We start from the raw sequence: 20126 nt of genomic DNA on the forward strand, positions 1-20126 counted from the left end.
TAGACATAAAGTTATATATAAATAGTTTCATCTTCAAATCAGAGAAGGATAATTCATTCAAGTCTAGAAAATTCTTTATTAGTGTAGTTTCTGAGCATTCATATATATATGAGCACATTTGAGATAGATGAGATCATCATATTTTGAAAGTTATAAATAGTTAATTTATTTCAGCTAGTTTGAAAGGTATTCCAACTGAAATCCTTCCTTACTTAGAATTTGCTGGATTTATTGAAATTGCATAAGTTTGTTAGTTTTCATTAGAAATTTCATTGATCACTGCACTAGTAGGTAGATGGAGACTTGAGATTCATACATTTCACTTGTCTCTCGGAGAGTGTATGATCACTTTTCAGGATATTCCATTCTTTTAAGGTTATGAAATGATGGAAGTTCAGTGGTAGCACCCACTAGAGGTAACTATTCCTAAAGATTCGACTTGAGCGTGATACCTTTGTAGGTAGCTTCTTGAAGATGCGTTGGTTATACCAACATTTTACTCACATTGCAATGCATGTAGAGAATCCTTTGCGAAACACTCGTTTTGTCATAGCTTACATGTTGTGGCTAATTGAAGGCTTTATGTTTAACGACCACTCTAACATCAGAGTTTCAATAAGGTATTTACCTCTACTTTAAGATTTTGTTGTAACCAGTCAATATAGTTGGTGGTTTGCACTTTTGGGAGTTCTGTATCGAACTAACATTGATTGGCATGATATGGGAAGGTTAGTTTCACTAGTTGTCATGTGGACATAAGATAGGTTCCCCTTCTTAACTTCTAGTAATCTCTACTCCCCCTTTACACACACACGAGCCCATCTTCCATATGCTGCAAGGTACCATAATCATTTAACTTTGATTCATCGCAGTCACCATAGACACTTACGAGCCTTTTGTTTTGTCTTCTATTTTATTTTATATGAAATTTTTATATTCAAATTGAGTAGTCATCCTTTCCTGAATTAGACTTATAGGCATTGATAGTTCAAGATTCACCATGCCTACACCAAAAACAATAAACCAACTCACATAAAACTAAGATTTGAAATATTTAAAAATAAATGTGTTCTAATTATGTATGTAATACCAATAATGCATGAACAAATCAAATCCAAATAGAGTTTTCAATAGTCTTGTGTAATGCCCCGAGTTTTGTAATAGTATTTTGTTTATTAATATAAATTGTGGATTTCTGTTTGAATCTGCATTTTGATTTATATGGTGATATGAATATGTGTGTGTATATATGTAGATAAATATGTAAGTATAAAATGTTGATTATGGATTGAAATTGGATGGTTTGGATTGATTGAAAATATAGGCTAAGAGTGAACTGCAAGGACATTTTCATTGTAGCAAGAAGGTCTTGGGTGAGTGGCGTGCATCTAGAGGGCAACAAAGGGGGTGCAATCTTGCTGTAGCGAGAAGATCTCGCTGTAACGAGATTATGCAAAAATATAAGTGCAATTTGGTCTGATGTTTTCACTGTAGCGAGAAGAGGTCTCATTGCAGCGAGAGATGTCTCACTGCAACGAGAATATCACGACTGCTAGGGTATTTGAGGGGTTTAGGGTTCGAGAAACTCATTTTTCACTCTTTCTCTTCATCTCTCTTTCGATTCTCTCAATTTCCAACTCATTTTCACCGATTAAACTGCCTCCAAAGCCATTTGTATGCAAGATTAAAGGTTAGAATCGCGTTTGGAGGTAGGATTTGAGTGCTAGGATTTTGATTTTTGTCCCTCCTCTTTGTTTTTTCAGTTTCTCATAGAGTTTTTCATGTGTTTAAGACGAAAATTCATGTAGAGAGCATTTCTATTATTGATTTCGTGTTGGGTCTTCAATCCGAAGTAAGGAGAAATTTTACCCTATCTCATTATACTTAGAATTCGTTTATTGTATTATACTTTGCAATGTGATTAGAATAAAATGTAAAAAGATGTGTATTAGATGAGAATGATTTGATTGTAATTGGATTGTGATGGAAATTTAGTGTGGAATATAATGTGATTAATTGTATGTGTTGACATGCCATTTGGTTGATGACGAATAATATGAAATGGGTGAGAATATGTGTGAATGACATATTGAGTGTGATTGTGGTTGTGTTTGAAAATGTTGGAAACTATGAATGGTTACAGCGATATACTGAGAGTATGGAAGATAAGAGCATTAGGAATACCTTGGAGAAGAGAGGGTGGTAGTGACACCAATAGTGAGTGTGGGTGTATCACAGGTCACACACTCTCCTCTTGGCTCGACCACTTTTGCTAAAGGGCCTGTGATCGCATACATTGTATCCGTGAAGCGGGCGCTAACTGACGATCATCCATGGTGTGAAAATGAGTAAATCCCTGAGGTTGAGGGTATCAGAAAACTATGATCACAGTGCCACAGTGAGCGTGACTAACGTACAGTAAGTACACGTGAATGTTGTATAAGGATTGTTCGATGGTGCAGTGAGCGCATCTGTATGTGAATTAGAGTGAAATGTTGAAAAATATTGCTTTGTGTTTGTTTGATGCTTGATTTGAATTATGTTAGTAAATGTGTGAAACGTGTAAGACGAGTCTCTGTGCTTGTGTGTGATAGTGTAAAGTACTTATCCTTACATTTATTTTTCAAGTGACCATGACGATCAACACAAGACTCTGTGAACAGGAGGGATGAAACTGCTATAGGACTTAGGAAATTAATTTTAAAAATGGTGATGTAATTAAATTAGTCTTGTAGCATTTATTTTGATGCAAACTTGTAACATTCCCTTATTTTGAAATACTTTATTGAAACTATGTATTAGAACTATTTGAATGAAATTACTATTATTCCCATTTATTGTGAAATTAATTTATTTAAAAAATATTTATAAATTAAATTAAGGTGTTACATCTTGAGATATTGTATGACACATGTATGTTTACTACCCTACCTTGTTATTTTTTATTTAGTTGAATTTTTAAACAATGATGCTTTTACTTTTCATGGACAACCATTACTATGGTTCAAATACTTCAGATGCAACTTTGTTAGTTTTAACTTAACCACAAAATAACTTTAATGTATTTTCATAGCATGTTGCTTTAATGCAGTCAAGTAAACCAATATATAATGGATCTCCTTGAACCCATAAAATTGACTCATTTAAATCTCTTACTTCTATTTTTTGATCTAGGTATTCCCAATTAATATACTTGGAGTGTGAACTTACATTCCAAAGACGAATTTCACCCTCACCTGCATTAAAACTTTATCAATATTCATCATTCATAATTACTAATTTCATAAATATATCAATCATTAATAATACCTCCAATACTTTGTTGTAGTCAATTTAAGTTTTAACCAAAATCATCATTTAAGTCAATATCAGATGAATTATCTCTCATTGATCTCCACGTTCTTCAAATTAAAATAACTTAGTAAGTATATGCTCTAATAACAAAATATTTAAATTAAAATTCTTATAATAATATATTTGTACATCCTATTACTTGTATATCCACCATTTTCATATTATTAAGGAGTGACATTGATAAATTTAAGTTCAACATACGTAAGACAACTCTTAAACTCTCAATGCAAAATTTGCATATAATTCAATAATAGTTGTAATATTTTACTCATGATACACACTAATCATGTAATTAATGCTTTTATCATTACATATATCAAATGTAGTGTATTATTGTCTATTGCTTGAATCAAATAAAAATTGCAAAATTAATCTAGATATAACGTAAGTATGATAAAGATTCAATTTTTTTATGAATCTTTCTTTTCAAAACTTGAAAACTTATCTCTCCTCATATCTTTTTCATTTTTTTTCTTTCCTTCAAACATCACACATTCATTTTCTTTGAATATTCTTCCTTTCCAATGTAAAATGATAACAATATCCCTATCTTGCATTTGTAAAATAGAAAATCCTAAAAGATAATATTCATCATTTCCAATTTATTTAACTAATATGATATAAATTAAATGTGATAATTGTAACAACTTAATTTAGTTTCCAAGTAATAATTTCGCAAAATAGAAATAATAAAATTTTTATTTAAATAAAAAGGTCTCATCATAGAGTTTCATAAAACAGTTCAAAACAACAAAGGATTACAAATTTATATCAAAGACTGCTACATAACTAATTCAATTACATCATAATTTCAAAATACAATTTAAGTCCTATAGCAGTTGATCATTCTTTCACTGAGTCCAGTGTTGATAATCTTGGTCACTTGAAAAATAAATGTAAGGGTGAGTACTCTACAATCTAACACACATAAACATAAAGACTCATATCAAATACTACATATTTACTAACACAGTTAAATCATGCATTCACAAGACAAACATCTCAATTTCAGTCACAATTATCATTCATCATATACTCAAATTCAAAACACAACTGGTGCACTCACTGTACCAACATTTCACATACGTGCGCTTACCGCACTTAGTCACGTTCACTGTAGCACTGTGATCACAGTTTCACACCATGAATGGTTGCCAATTACCCCCGCTTCACAGATATTGTGTGGGCAGTCACGAGTCGCTCAACAAAGGTAGTGTTTAGAGGTCTAGTTAGGAGGAGAGTGTGTGGCCTGCGGTGCACCCACGCTCACTGTTGGTGTCACCACCACTCTTTCTTTCCCAAGGAATTTCTATCATCCTCATCTTTCATACTTCCAGTATATCGCTGAATCATTCATAGCATATCATACACGACATACTTTGCCCACATTTATTCACATTACACGGTACAAAGGCCTATAATTCACTCTCGATACTCGACACATATGCCATTATTCCATCACACAACATATCAACAGGTCATCTATATCCATTTCCAACTAGTTACATCATTCAATCATTATTTCTCAACATGCTCACACACATATTCTCAATCAACGGTATGTCAACTCCACAGTCAATTCATATTTCACTCCAAACACATAATAATTTCCATCAAATAACACATTTTCTACTTTCTATTTCAGTTACATCACAACATTCATCGAAATAAACGGTAATTTAAACACAATGAGATAGGATAGAGTCTCCCTTACCTCAAGTGAAGACCCACACACCAAAACAACAAGGTAGACGCTCCTCCACACAAACTTTGTTCTAAATACAGGGAAGAATCCCATGAGAACCCAAGGAGAACTGAGAAAACAGTGAGTGAGGACGAGAAATCATAAATCCTAACAATGAAAACTCACCTCTAAGCATTCTCAACACAAATCCAACCTTCAATCTAGCTCACGAATGACTTTGGAGGTAATTTAATTGATGAAATAAGGTTTGGGAGTGAGGGAATCAAAGAAATCTTGAAGGGAAAGTGAGAAATGAAACTTCTCAAAACCTTAACCCCTTTAAATCTCTTCCTGGTCGCGACACTTTCGCTACAGTCTCGCTGCTGCAACACCCTCTCTCGCTACAACGAAAATCTCATAGGAAATTACATTCTAGTTTCTGCAGAATCTTGCTACAGCGAGACCCTCTCACTACAACAAGATTGCACCCAGAAATGCATCTCAAACTGTTGCTTTGTCACTACATCGAGGGACCTCTCGCTACAACAAGAAGGCGACAGTTTCATGTCTTCCTCCCAGACCTTCTCGCTACAGTGAGAATCCTCTCGCTACCGTGAGAATACCCCAATATTACACCATTCACCTGTTTTCTCAGCCCAATCAATCCAATCATCATATACAACTACAATTATACTCATTTACATGCATTCATACACATCGATATCATCATTACACAATCAAGTGCACCCTTTAACATCCATTCATATTTATATACATATATATATAAATATATATATATATATAATTGATATTACAAAAATCTTGGGTGTTACAACTCTCTCCTCCTTTAGGAAATTTCGTCCCCGAAATTCGAACAAGTACACATATGAGTTACACAAACAATTCTGGGTATAACCCTCTCATTCTACTCTCTGTTTCCTATGTGGCATCTTCCTTATCACTTGAGCTTCATATCACCTTCATCAACAAGATCTCCTTGCCCCTCAGCTGTTTAACACGGTGATCCACTATCCTCACTGGATACACTTCATAGGTCAAGTCTTCCCTTACTTGAACCGAGTTAAGATCAATCACATGCGAAGGATCCTACACATATTACCTAAGTTGTGACACATAGAATACCAAATGTAGATTCGAGAGATTTGGAGGCAACGTTATCCGGTATGCTGCAGGGCTAATTCTACTCAGCACTTCAAATGACCCAATGAACTTAGGAGATAATTTTTGAGATTTGAGAGCTCTCCCAACTCCGGTCATAGGTGAGACCTTCAAAAACACATGGTCACCCACTTAGAACTCCAAAGGCTTTCTTCTCTTATCATAGTAACTCTTTTGTCTATCCTGTGCAACCTTTATCTTCTCCTTGATCATCTTGATCTGCTCATTCTATTTCTGGATCATATCTAGTGGACACAGAGTCGCCTCACCATCGTCATTCCAACACAGAGGAGTCCTACACCTCCGCCCATATAAGGCCTCGAATGGTGTCATCCCAATAATAGCATGATAGTTATTATTGTAAGTGAACTCCACGAATGACAGACATTCCTCCCAAGTCTCCTGCTGCTCAAGCACACAAGCTCTCAATAAGTCCTCCAGGTACTGGATGATTCTCTTTATCTGGCCATCGGTTTGTGGATGGTACGCCGAACTAAGCTTTAACTTAGTGCTCAAAGCCCTCTGCAGGCTCTCCCAGAACCTTGAGATAAATCTCGGGGTCCCTATCAGACAACACACTGGTCGGCACTCCATGCATCATGACTATCTCTCTTATATACAATTCTACAAGCCTCTCCAACTTATACTTCATATTAATCGAAAGAAAGTGTGCAACCTTAGTCAATCGGTCCACAATCACCCAAATAGAATCATGATTATTTCTGGTACTTGGTTACAACGAGAATGTCCCAGTATTACACCTTTCACCTGTTTTCTCAGCCCAATCAATCCAATCCAATCATATACAACTACAATTATACTCATTCACATGCATTCATACACACCGACATCATCATTATGCAATCAAGTGCACACTCTAACATCCATTCATATATATATATATATAATAATAATAATCGATATTACAAAAATCCAGAGCGATACAATAATTTAGCCAATACAAATACACTATATTAACTTTTACTAAATTATTTCAAAAATAAGTTAATTTAACAATAACTAATAATATAATAACATTTCAATTCATATTTTCATCTTTTCACTTTATTAAAATTGATCTAAAAATTAATATACAAATTTACTTAACATATTATTTTTCAAAAACTTTTACATTAGCTAATTAAAAAAATACAATTTATTTTACATGCATATAACAATTAAACTTATTCAAATAAAATAAACCAACAAAATTAACAACATATAAAATTAATCTTAAAGATAAATACATTCTTCTCTCAATTTTTTGTAAATTCATTCTCTGCAGATCAATCTCACTATTTATATATTTTTTTATAGTAGAATGTAGCTACATCACTTTCACCAGAAGATAATACACATGTTGCGAAAACAATGAGTTTCGGCTATATGATACATAATTTGTAAGATCATGCCATGTGTATAAATTGCGCAAGTTTCATCGTTGCAGTAGACAAAACTTGTAAAATTATGCAATATGTATAAATTCCGCAGTTTTGTCCTGCAGCAGATGAAACTAATCTTTATGCCAGCCGCATAGATTATTTGTATTTCATTGCTATAAGAGATGAAACATGCTCTCATAAGTGTTGCCAAGATGAAAAATTCTACCTGGAATTTTCTGAACTCATGTTGACGTGAACAAAATACTTCAAACAGAAAAATAGTTTGCATTTTATTTTATTTTAATAATTAGTTATTAAAAAACAAAAGAATCCATAAGCCAGAAGACTATAACTTTCTGAGCACCCCTTTTTAATAGCTCTTTTAGTGTAGTAATTTCATACAAATGGCAAAAATATGCAATACACGAATTAGCAAAGCAAATATGCAACATGCATATGCTAAAAAAGACTCTTGGAATATTTGTATTTTCTATTAAATCTAATATAATATAATTTAATATTATTACATAAAGTAATTTTATTGTAAGTTCTATGTTACGTGTTACCTTTTAAAAAATTCTTTATTCCCTAAAAACAATATGCGATTAATTTCTTTATATATTATTAAAAATAGCATTCACACGTCATCATTTAATTAGAGATTTTTTTTTGTCCTTAAATAATGTTTGGCATGGCATAATAATTTGGCACACCTTTTTTAGTTTACGGAAATAAATTTTGGGTCATCCCAATCTTATATAATATTTAAAAATTTATAATTTTAAATCAGTAATGAAGTATAAAATTTCTTAAAGCAAATTTATGATATTTTATATGAAAATAATTTATCATTTTAAAACACCTTTTACTTTCATTTATTATTTTAAAATTTTATAAGTTCATACAAAATATCTAAATTTAAAAATATATGAAATTGGATCGATCATCTTCTGCCTGGATGTTAATGAGACCATAATTTGGATCAAATTGGAGTTTAAAAATTGATCTAATTAAAGATTGAGACGGCCATACAAAGTGACGGTGTTGGGTGTGAATTACGTGTTAGATAGATGTAACACTTCCCTAATATAATACGAATACGATAAAGTAAGGATGCATGTTGGAATGCACAGAATCAGGTTCCATGGTGGCACTGCCCTTTTGTCCTTTTCGTGATGGCCCGTATCAGATGCCACTTTGGTGCTCGACCGACCTTATACAACCATACTCTCTGCATTGCATGGCATTTAATTTGCTTATTTAAATGTATCAAAAACTAAGTAAACTTAAAGTGATTTAGTGACAACTAATATATTATTTGATATAAGGTGAAAACAACAATAAGACATGGGAAAGAGACAACATCATTACACAACACTGTGTGCGAGAGAGAGAGAGAGAGTGATGGTTGAGGTGTCTCCATTTCAGGTAACTGACTCACGACAAAGATTAGTTGGTACAAATACAATGGAGTTGCTAATGCTATTTTTTATGGCTACCATATTATATATATATATATATATATATATATATATATATATATTTGTGCAAATTTTGTGATAAATATTTGAAAGATTATTAATTAAGTATATTTAAATATATTGACAACCAGTAACTCTTCGAAAATAAATCTAGCTAAGTGATCTGAGGAATCACTGAATCTTTGCTTTGATTGAAATTTTGGGTTGTGGGGTAGCTTGAGAATGGATAAAAGCATATTGACAAACAAGGATCCAAGAGCTTTTGTAGAAGAAACATTTTTACAAAGGCTTTAGTTTTTATTTGCCTGAAATTTTGATTCTTCGGAGGTTCTTCTGGATTTGAGATTGTACTTCTGTACTTGTAGAGGATACTCATTTCTAGTCCATCCATTCAAGGTTAGTTCAGTTATTCTTGTAATCTTATTTAAAATTTTATGTGGTGTATCATTGTTAAGCATGAGATAAATGGATTCTTCACATCAATAATTGGTTCTTTTACTGGATTGTTAAACCAACTCAGTTAGTATTTTTGGTTGAGTATTGGTTTACTATATTGTGCAGACAGTAGAATATACAGGTGGGGTTATTTAAATTCTTCACATCCCTTCTTTTATGAGAAAACTTGATCTTTTACTTCTGATTTTGTATTTCTGGACCGATTCTGATTATAATCAATTTCTTCCTTATCGGTTTAACACCCTATGGTTGGTTATTCATGTACAATTGTAACACGTAATTAGTAGATATGTATTCTCAGTATATACCCAACATGTTTGTAAGGTTTATCTTATCTTTTTTAAATTGATTCATAATATGAAAGTATGGATGCATGTCAATTATGATTTACGAAATTGATTAATAGAATAATTTAGGTATTTCTCTTTTATGTTGGTAATTTTGTTCCTGTGACAAATACAGAAAAACATCGTGGTTAAAGGCTCTCATTGATGCAGTGACAACACTTCATATTTGTTCTAATTTAAAAAGAAGGATCTACAGATGTAATGCATCAAAGATAAAAAAAATTTATAGATTACATTATTGTACGTTGTTGATCTGCTGGAAATGTGGGATTTTAATTGTAGCATTCATTTATAATATCAAGCAAGTTGTTGTAATTGTGGTGAGGGCCTTAAGCAATTTGTACAAGTTTACAGGTTCAAATCTTATTACCACCATTGCATCGAAAAAAACAAAAAAAAAAAGAGAAGATAGCTGATGTAATCAAGAAGGTGTCTTGATAAATATAAGCTTGCCTACTTTTGAGGCAATCAGTTCACCGTGAACCTTTTTGTTGTAGAGTGTAGTTGTGACTTGTGAGAGACCATGATGTTGAGATTTTGATTTTGAAGTCCAGAATTTCTTGAACACTGGTTATTAAAATTTTAAATTTAGTAAAATTATGAGCATAGCAACCTCTGCCATTCCACCTGAGATGAAGTATATATGAAAAAATATTCCATAAATAAGAAAGAAGAAAACATCATACAAAGGGATGCGATTGAGGTTCTCTGCAGTTCCGGAGGATCCCAATCTGAAGGTATGAGAGAGTAAAAAAATCTGATTTTGTAATATTTCTCTCTCTCTCTCTTGATTTCCCTCTATTACCTTAAAATTGACTTTCTATGCTGGTTGTTGAAAAAAGTAGTTAGCTTTTGTAATTAGAATATGAAATTGTGTTCTTTTCTACTATCGAAACAAATTCATGCTTCATACTTATTTAATTTACCAGACAGATTTCAAGTCTGTACTGTAAACTTGTACAGGCACATCACTAGGCAACTTTACTAACTTCCTCTTCCTGTCAGCAATGGTAGAAAGTCTCTCCTCTAGAAAGGACTCATTATGATGTTTGTGTATGTTTCAGAGTTCATCACTTGATACAATAATGTAAGGGTGGTGAAAGAGGAGATCGGATAGGTCACAGCACTGAGTAACTTGTTTAACCTTTTATGAAAAAGAGATACTTCTTGTAGAGTTGTAGTTATCCTAATACTTATCTACATTGGGGCAAGGCTGCAAATCATGGAGGATATCGAAAGGTAATATTCATGGCAACTCTTTCTCTACTGTATTCAACTTCTTGTGTTCTATAATAATCTTTTGTGTGTGTATACTTGTACTATGATTTTACTGTATTTTGTAAATTGTAGGTTTGATGAGAAATCATTTTCAAATGGTGATGCCTACACTGGTAAGATCAAGGGCATGTTACCCCATGACAAGGGAAAGTACACATGGTCAAACGGAACAGTATATGAGGGTGATTGGGAAGGTGATAAAATGACTGGAAAGGGACTTATTGTGTGGTCATCAGGAGCACAGTATGAAGGTGAGTTCTCTGGAGGCTTCCTAAATGGTTATGGCAAACTTACAACATCTTCTGGATCCATTTATAGAGGGGGATGGAGGATGAATGCTCCACATGGGATAGGACACAAGAAGTACTCCAATTCCGATATTTATGAAGGTTTATGGAAAGAAGGAGTTCCGGAAGGCAGTGGCAGGTATACATGGAATAATGGAAATGTATATGTTGGCAATTGGAAAAATGGGAAAATAGATGGTCGAGGGGTCATAAAGTGGATTAATGGTGATACTTTTGATGGTTTTTGGTTAAATGGGCTTATGCATGGCTCAGGAGTTTATAGATTTGGAGATGGGGGTCTTTATATTGGGACATGGAACAAAGGTCTAAAGGATGGAAAAGGAATATTCTATCCTTCATGTAGTAATCATCCTTCCCTAAAGAAGTTGCATAGCCCTCCTAACAGTAATCATGATGGTTTCTTATTGAATACAGAAAAACATGTTGGTCCAAAATCTAGAGTTAAACGTAGCCTTTCTGTAAATGTATCAGTGATTGGTAGATTAAAAAGTTTCCGTCAAATATCGCACAGGACTTTGTCATTGGATACAAGTTGTAGCCCTCATGATCCTGCTCAAGATTGCATATGTCATGATTCTTCCCTTACATTATCCCATGGCTTTGATGAAGGTCAATCTGAGGCATCAGGTAAAAGTACTTTGGTTTATGAAAGGGAATACATACAAGGAGTTCTGATTATGGAGAAAATTAGTGAGTACTCCGACTCATTGCATAAAAGCAAAGAGCAAAATAAGTTTAGTGTGAACCAAGTAAAGAAGAGTTCATGTGTGGACATTTTTGGAGGACAGCAAAGCTACTTTCTTAAGCTTAATTTGCAGCTTGGCATCAGGTAAAATAGTTGATTGAATGTTGACGGCAAACCCTTAATTATTTTGGAAAGATTGATAGTTATGTTAACATTAAAAGTTGTTGATATTACCATTCTTTCAATTCAAGTACCTTATTATTTTGGAATCAGGGAGTTTGTAGAAAGTGACTTCACTCATGATTTAGATGGATTGAGGTCCTAGTTGAGAATAGTTCAATGTTGATACGTACATACTGTTTGGTTCATAAATTAAATATACAGAATAATGGTTATATATGCATACTTCTACCTTTTTTCTTGTTCACCATTGTGAGTAATGTCTAGGCATGGCTAGAGAATGCAAGTGGGTTGAAGTACAGGCGTTTACAAAGAAAATCCATCTAACTGATTGTGTATCAAAAGGGCTTCATAGGTATTTCAGTCATCATTGAAAACCTTAAAGCAGAAAGAAGGACAGTAAAAATTTAATTTCTGAGGGAATGTTGGCATCCTCTTCTTTATAAAAACCAATATTTATCTTATAGAAATATTTCTCCAGTGTATATGTTGATATCTCCAGTGAGGTGAAAGCACCAGGAAAGTATAAATTTAGTTTATAATGCTTGGGAATGAAGCTGTTGTAATTTTAATGGTCAAGTATTTATGCAAATGTGGTCCATAGAAGCAAGACTGACATAAGTTGCAAATTTCAAATTACACCAAACCAACACATTAATTTTACAAGAGCAACGATTAATTCATGTAGCCGACTCTACCTATTGGAATAAGGCTTGGTTGTATGTGTTGGTCTTGCTCTTGCACCAACTCCATGCACGGTATAAGCTTTAATGGTAGCATGTAGTTTAACGCTTGCATTGTGTACCATATAGAGTTTTGAGTTGAATTTAATTTAGATCAATTCTCAGGTATACTGTTGGCAAAATTACACCAGTTCCTGCCCGTGAAGTTCGATCATCTGATTTTGGAGATCGAGCTAGGATAAGGATGTACTTCCCAAGGGATGGTTCAAAGTTTACTCCTCCACATTGTTCAATAAACTTCTACTGGAAAGATTATTGCCCTATGGTCTTCAGGTAGTTATTAACTTTATGTACATCATGTTTCTATAACCTACAAGTTATATAAAGAGATTGAACACCATGCATTAGGATAATTTCCATATGACTACAATTTGATTGATTTTGAAAGTTATTTTAGGTTAAAGCATTATGTATTCTTATAAGTTTTTGTTGGGTTTCAATTATGAATGGTTGGTGAATTTTACTTAATGAAGTGGCCCAAAGTGCATAACATGGTAAACCCTGTGGGGAATGACCAAAACCAAACTGATAAAGCTTTAGTCTAGTCCAATCTTAAAGAATTACAAAGTCTAAATGTAACCATGATGATATAAGATGTCAAAGTGTAAATATTATGCTTGATAATGAGTTATGATTATAATGGCATACATGATTCCCCCAAAAGAAGAATACCTAGTCAGGGTTATGCTTAGATGCACAGGCTCTTTTCTGATTTATGCATTGTTAGAATTGGCATAAACAACCCAATATTTTATAATTAACAGTTATGAGCAATTATTGTCGTTAAAGGTCTCATGCACGTAATCAATTCATGCCCCCTCCAAATGCACATGTAGCTTTCCTAATATCCTCTTGGTTTTATCTTCCTTATTTGCATAATTATACAAGCATATGTTTGTAGGAATTTGAGAGAGATGTTCAAGTTAGATGCCGCAGAGTACATGATGTCTATTTGTGGAGATAGTGGTCTAAGGGACTTATCTTCTCCTGGAAAAAGTGGCAGCATCTTTTACCTTTCTAAAGATGACAGATTTGTTATAAAGACAGTGAAAAAATCCGAACTAAAGGTTTGTAGTCAATTATATTTATTTTTTCTTGGTTGATGACAAATTTTTTTTTATATTTTTAATAATTTTGTATTGAATTCATAAGCCACTGTATGAGTTTGACTTTATAGAGTTCTGTGATAGGACTGACAAACATATTTGGTCAGGTCAGGTGTGTAATCATAAAACACGATTCCATTTATACTTTCTGCATAATCCCATAGACACCAATATTACTTGCAACTGCTACTTCTCTCATGGTTATTTTAAAGGACAGTTTCATGAAATCATTGCCAAAAAGGATAATAAATACATGCTTATTTTTCCATCTCTCATACTCCATAGTGAACTGATTTTATGATAATGAATCAAATTATATTTTGAAGCATAAAGGGGATAGGATAACTTGATCTACTTTATCTTTTTCCAATTATAACATTTCAAACATTTATATCAAGTTTCAACTTAAATGAGCAGTCAAAGGATCAGAAATTTCTGATCTTAATAGAGAAATATGAATAAAAGGACAAAATAAGTACCTTGGAAAGTGTTAAAAAAGGTTATTGAAGATGTGTTGATCAATATATATATTAAATACAAGAACAGAGAAATTACAAGGAGAAGTAAATAATTTTCCCCTTCAAAATTGTTACGTTTGAACACTTCATTATTATGTTGATGATAAACATGGATTAGTTACTATTCACTTTACATGTTAGAAGTTTTCACTCTCTTTCCTTTTACATGAATTGGTCTTGCAAGAAGGTAAAGTTATTTATTAGTATCAGTCAGCTTCCCTTGATTATATTTTGCAATTATTAAAAAATAATAATCAATTCTAATAAGGAAGGATATTGCACATGGTTATGCATAAGTTTCTTTTCTTGTAGGTTCTGCTTAATATGCTTCCTAAATATTACCGTCATGTAGGAGATCATGAGAATACTCTCATAACAAAATTCTTTGGGCTCCATCGAATAACCCTAAGAGGTGGAAAAAAGGTATCACATATTGTCTATCTCTAGTTTCTTTCTTTTCTTTTGCCAACTGAATAAATATAAACATGTCCTTATTTTTGTTTACCAGGTGCGTTTTGTGGTCATGGGGAACATGTTTTGCACAGAATTATATATCCACCGTCGTTATGATCTGAAGGGATCTTCTCAAGGAAGATACACACAAAATGATAAAATCAATTGCAATACGACATTGAAAGATCTTGATCTAAAATATGACTTTCATATGGATAAAAAATTGCGAGAATCCCTACTCAAGTAAGTTGCTCCTAAGAACCACTTATGCTAATGTGACAAATGAGCAATTCTTTACTTTTTACAATTGATGAATATTTGTTGATAAATGTCATGGATATTACACTCATTCTTGTAGTATACGTTAGCTATATATTGCTCAGAGCATTGCATGGTTAATGTGTGCTTTTGGGAAATTGATAACCAAATTATTCTTTAAGTTTAAGATTGACCTATTACTATTCAGAATCTATCAATCTTCTTCATTTTTTGTCAGTTAGATTCCACGAATATCTTGAATATGATGTCTCTTTAGTCCCCTGAAACCATACTGTTATGGAACTCTATTGCAAGGATTCTGATTGGCCGTACTCTCTACTTGCAATTATCTGGTTGATTTCCATGTGCTTCAGAAGTCTTATAATCTTATATATCACTCCATAGTTTTCAAGTTGGAAAGATTTAATGGAAGAGGAAAGTTTGTCCGGGATTGGTAAAGTATTCTGCGATCATTTAAGAGGTGATGCATTAGATGTAATCCGTACATTGTGATAGAATTTATCATAAAACAATTATCAAAATTTCCCAATTTTTTCAGTTAATTTTTATTTACTTTGCCATTGGAGAAGCTATTGCATGGTAATTTCCATTTCATAATAAATAATTACTAAATTCATTCTACCTTCTATATAGATATCAATAACCGGTACGTCACTGAAAATCAAATAATAACATGGATCTTGTCATGTTGTTGGTACTTGGTACTGAGTTGTTTATAGAATAGCTTGGGTTTTAGTGAGTAAAAATTGTATCATGACAAATCGACTATTACATTCAATATCTGACTCAATTATTGGTAAGTTCACCTTCTAATCATGACCAAAATTTGATTTTCTGGTGAAGGCAAATTTATCTAGACTGCAAGTTCTTGGAGTCTCAGCATATAATTGATTACAGCCTTCTGTTTGGATTACATTTTCGAGCTCCAGAGAATCTGAAGGCCTTGGTGGAACATCATGGATCAATGCATCATCAGGAGAATTTACCTCCTGGAGATGGTAATAGCTACACTGGTGCAAGTTATTTAAAATGTGATGTGGATTTTTATAATGAATTGAATACCCTGTTTAGACAGGAAACTGAAATGTGTTTCTTGACTGTTTGTCCACTTTGTATTTGTAGAAATCCTCATTCTATCCGTCTCTTGTTTGAACACAGTGATCATCAATTGAGGGTTTATTTATGTCAAGGATCAACTCTCTTTTACGTTTAAGATTGGTGGAGGTCTAGGAATGATCTTATATGAACCTAACTTAGAGGACTTCTTGAAATGAACATTGGTTTCAAACAATTTATTGATTACTCCAGTCGTATTCAATATCCTGGCTTTGAACCTTTCATTTTGCATCAATGCAGTTGTAATTTATTAGATTTAGTGCATTCAGTTGCACTCAACATCCTTTTCTTTTTCTAGTCATGACTCACATGTGAATAGAAGGTTTATGATAACCCCCAGCAGTATAAATTGACCTTATGGGAATTGAACATTTTTGTTATCGCTATATTCTTTTTATAATTTGTGGAGCATATTATGGAAATTATAAAATGAAAAAAACGAATAACTGCTTCTCCTTGTTCCCAAATCTTATCAATGAATTAATGACTATCAAGGTGCTTCTTAATTGGCTAAGCATCCTTTTTGTGTAATTGTCTTGATGTCTCTGCACTTGAGTGCTCAGGTATAGGGAATCATGTTTCTTTTACTACATGAAGCTCTATAAATTGATTTTCATTCTTTTCTTTCTACATTTGGGCCTCAGTTTCATGCTTTCTTAATAAATTTCCTACCATCTATATTGAGACTATTTCTACTTGCTTTGTTTCCACATGTACTCAAAGAAGGGGAACTCTTGATTCTTCCTAAAGGCTTGCTATTAGTTGCCCACGAACCAAGCATTGTCAACACTGCACCTGGACCTCATATTCGAGGGAATACATTGAGGGCAAACTCCATGGGTGATAATGAAGTTGATCTTTTACTTCCTGGTACTGCAAGGTAGTTTCTATGACACTTTCAAATTGGTTTATCTTGTGCAGTAGACTATATCTTAACCCAGCACCTTTACGTGGATTTTCTTCTATCATGGTATATAATTCAAATACTCAAAATTAATATAGAATACTCCTAGGTACTAGAAGTAGAAAATTTATGATGATGTAGTGCGTGTTTGGTTGGAAACCTAATAAAACTATATTAAACTACGTACGTTTCAACGAGAAAAGCTATAACTTGAAGTATTGAAGTGGGTCCACGTTTAAGAGGATTTGATTGCAATCCAAACATGTCAGAAGTTCATCTACTCAGAAAGAGAATTATTACTAATTAGCACCAGTAATAAATGCTATAGATCTTATGGGTTGTGGTTAATTATACATGTAACAGAGTAAATCTTCATTTTTTCTTACTCAGGTTGCGGGTGCAGCTTGGTGTAAACATGCCAGCTCAGGCTACTCGCAAGCTTCAGGGTGATAAGTTGGAGGCAACAGAAGTAGAGCTTTTTGAAGTATACGATGTTGTCCTCTACATGGGCATAATTGATATATTGCAGAACTATAGTCTGAAAAAGAAAATTGAGCATTCTTACAAATCGCTGCAATTTGATCCCATGACAATATCAGTAGTTGAACCAAAGATGTATGCTGAACGTTTCATCAAATTCTTAGAGGAAAAAGTTTTCCCCGAAGCTCCATGAATTTATTTTTCTCCCTTAAATTTACTGGTTTTAATCCTTCTTTGTAATTAGTTATTTTAAAGGAAGAGTGTTTTTTTTTTATCCCTCTCATTTTACTTTATATAGTTTCTTTACAATTTTACTTGTTTCACACTAGTTAATTTACTAAAGTTAATTATGATATTGTCTTTCCATGAAAGAAGTGTGACTTAATGGCTACAAGTATTCATATACTTATATGTTGGTTTTTTACTTGTTTATGTTTGGCATGTTGGCATCATATTTAACAATTTGTTTCAGACATCTAAGTCTATGATTAATTTTGTCTTTTCCTTTCTTTTCTGGATGAAACGAAAGTTCATTCAACAAAAGTCAAATTTAGGACATCCAACTAGTCCATGCATAGTTGAGCATGCGGGAAATCAGGAAAATTTTTTTATGATGAAAATTACTTCACACTTGTATCGTACTATGTAAATTATTTTGATTTCAGTGATTTTCTATTCTTTGTCAACTAACAATGAATAAAAGTAAAAGACTAGTTGCGGCTGGATGGAGATAAGGGACAATCAGTCCTACTAGTGTCGATTAAACCATATTTAAGATTTTAATTATTTTAATTAGTATATAGTATAAAGCAAGAAAGATGAGTAAAAATAATCTATATCACGTGTGATCAATGCTACACAACTTCTCAATTAGCTCCCGAAGTTTGTATAATATAGTTCTTAATTGTGATTTAACTTAAAATCATAAGGAAGAAAATTCAAACACTTCATTATTAAAGATACGAAATTGAGGGTTTTCTTCTAAAAAAGTTCATGATAAGGAATTTTTGGTGACAAACTGAAAATATTGAAAGGTGAGGTGTAAGTTCATTATAAATTAATTTGGATACCATAAGTATAAAATTATGTTTGATTTTGATATTTATATGCATAACAACAAATTTTAATTTTTATTTATTATTAATATTAAAAAAATTTACGCTAATAATTAATTAAAAATTCTCATAAACATTACTTTAACAGTAATTATTATAAAAACCAATAATTTTTAATTATATATTTATAAATAAGAAAATAACACTGATAAGGATTGTTTTGCATATGACTGTACATTAGGATATTAGTGTGTCAGTTACTAAATGAATGGATATCTTGGGGGGAAGTTATAGAAATGCACTTTTTTTTTTATCACAAACGCGTAGTCTCATTTATTTTATTTAATATACTAAGATGCACCAAGATTTATCATATGGATTTGATAATAAATTAGTTCGAAAAAAAAATTATAGAATCATAAACTATTCCAAATTTACATAAAAACGTAAGGAATAGATTTAAATATGTAGTGTGCCCTTCAATATTAGTTAGCAATATCATGCAAAGCATTGAATGCTTATTCAACGCATCTTGATGCAGATTTTATAGTACATCTATAAAAGGCACCGAAAGAAACCACATCATGAAATCGTTTGAATAAGAAAACTTGCAACCAAAATTCTTTCTAGCTGTGTTTTTCTTATAGCTAGCACAACAGCAATATTGACAAGTCAAGGAGCAATCTCGGGGTTAATGGAAAATTGACTGAACGATCATATGTTATTGACTTACTATATATGAAGCTAAATTAGTTTATGTTATATTATATTTTATATATATATATATTAGACTCTAACAAACAACTCCTAACACTAGAACTGTTTTCCGAGGTAGCATTACCCAGTTTCTGGAAATTAGACAGTACATTTGGGTGATTGGGGGATGACTTGATAGCAGTCCGAAATTCCATGAACAAGAACTTTTTTTACTTGAACGTGGTTTCCTTAAACAGAAAAATTATCTATAATTCTTCACCTTTTTTTAAGTAAAATGGGAAAAGAAAAAGAAAAGCTAAAGCCACAGTTGATATCTTGCCTCCTTGTGCAAAAAAAAAAAGACCCAAATATTTAAAATTTTATATTAGAATGGCCTTAAAAATGAATCAGATCCGACAACAATATCGTTGGTTTTGCATTT

The 20126-nt window shown here is 32.6% G+C and overlaps 1 protein-coding gene across 2 annotated transcripts; it reads left to right on the forward strand.

The window, feature by feature from the left end:
• Nucleotides 1-8955: 8955 nt before the first annotated feature.
• LOC113850437 (phosphatidylinositol 4-phosphate 5-kinase 7-like) lies at nucleotides 8956-18237 on the forward strand. 2 transcript variants are annotated; one of them, XM_027480993.1, is made up of 11 exons: nucleotides 8956-9027; nucleotides 9425-9476; nucleotides 10948-11122; nucleotides 11234-12298; nucleotides 13183-13350; nucleotides 13979-14144; nucleotides 15014-15124; nucleotides 15210-15397; nucleotides 16277-16431; nucleotides 17273-17429; nucleotides 17844-18237. In XM_027480993.1, the coding sequence occupies exons 3-11, from the start codon at nucleotides 11106-11108 to the stop codon at nucleotides 18124-18126; spliced, it is 2310 nt and encodes a 769-aa protein (XP_027336794.1). In that variant the 5' UTR covers nucleotides 8956-9027; nucleotides 9425-9476; nucleotides 10948-11105; the 3' UTR covers nucleotides 18127-18237. The 2 variants fall into 2 exon arrangements, with proteins under 2 accessions (XP_027336794.1, XP_027336801.1); XM_027481000.1 differs by lacking the exon at nucleotides 8956-9027 and having other exon boundaries at nucleotides 9199-9476; nucleotides 16277-16446.
• The last annotated feature ends 1889 nt before the right edge of the window (nucleotides 18238-20126 follow it).

Source organism: Abrus precatorius, unplaced genomic scaffold (assembly GCF_003935025.1).
Source record: "Abrus precatorius isolate BTA unplaced genomic scaffold, Abrus_2018 Scaffold10, whole genome shotgun sequence".
Lineage (NCBI taxonomy): Eukaryota > Viridiplantae > Streptophyta > Magnoliopsida > Fabales > Fabaceae > Abrus > Abrus precatorius.

Bases quoted from the DNA above. Each gene is read 5' to 3' on its own strand.
- LOC113850437 (XM_027481000.1), top strand. The intron at 15,125-15,209 runs GTATCACATATT...TTTGTTTACCAG, and splicing joins CCCTAAGAGGTGGAAAAAAG to GTGCGTTTTGTGGTCATGGG. The intron at 15,398-16,276 runs GTAAGTTGCTCC...TTTCTGGTGAAG, and splicing joins TTGCGAGAATCCCTACTCAA to GCAAATTTATCTAGACTGCA.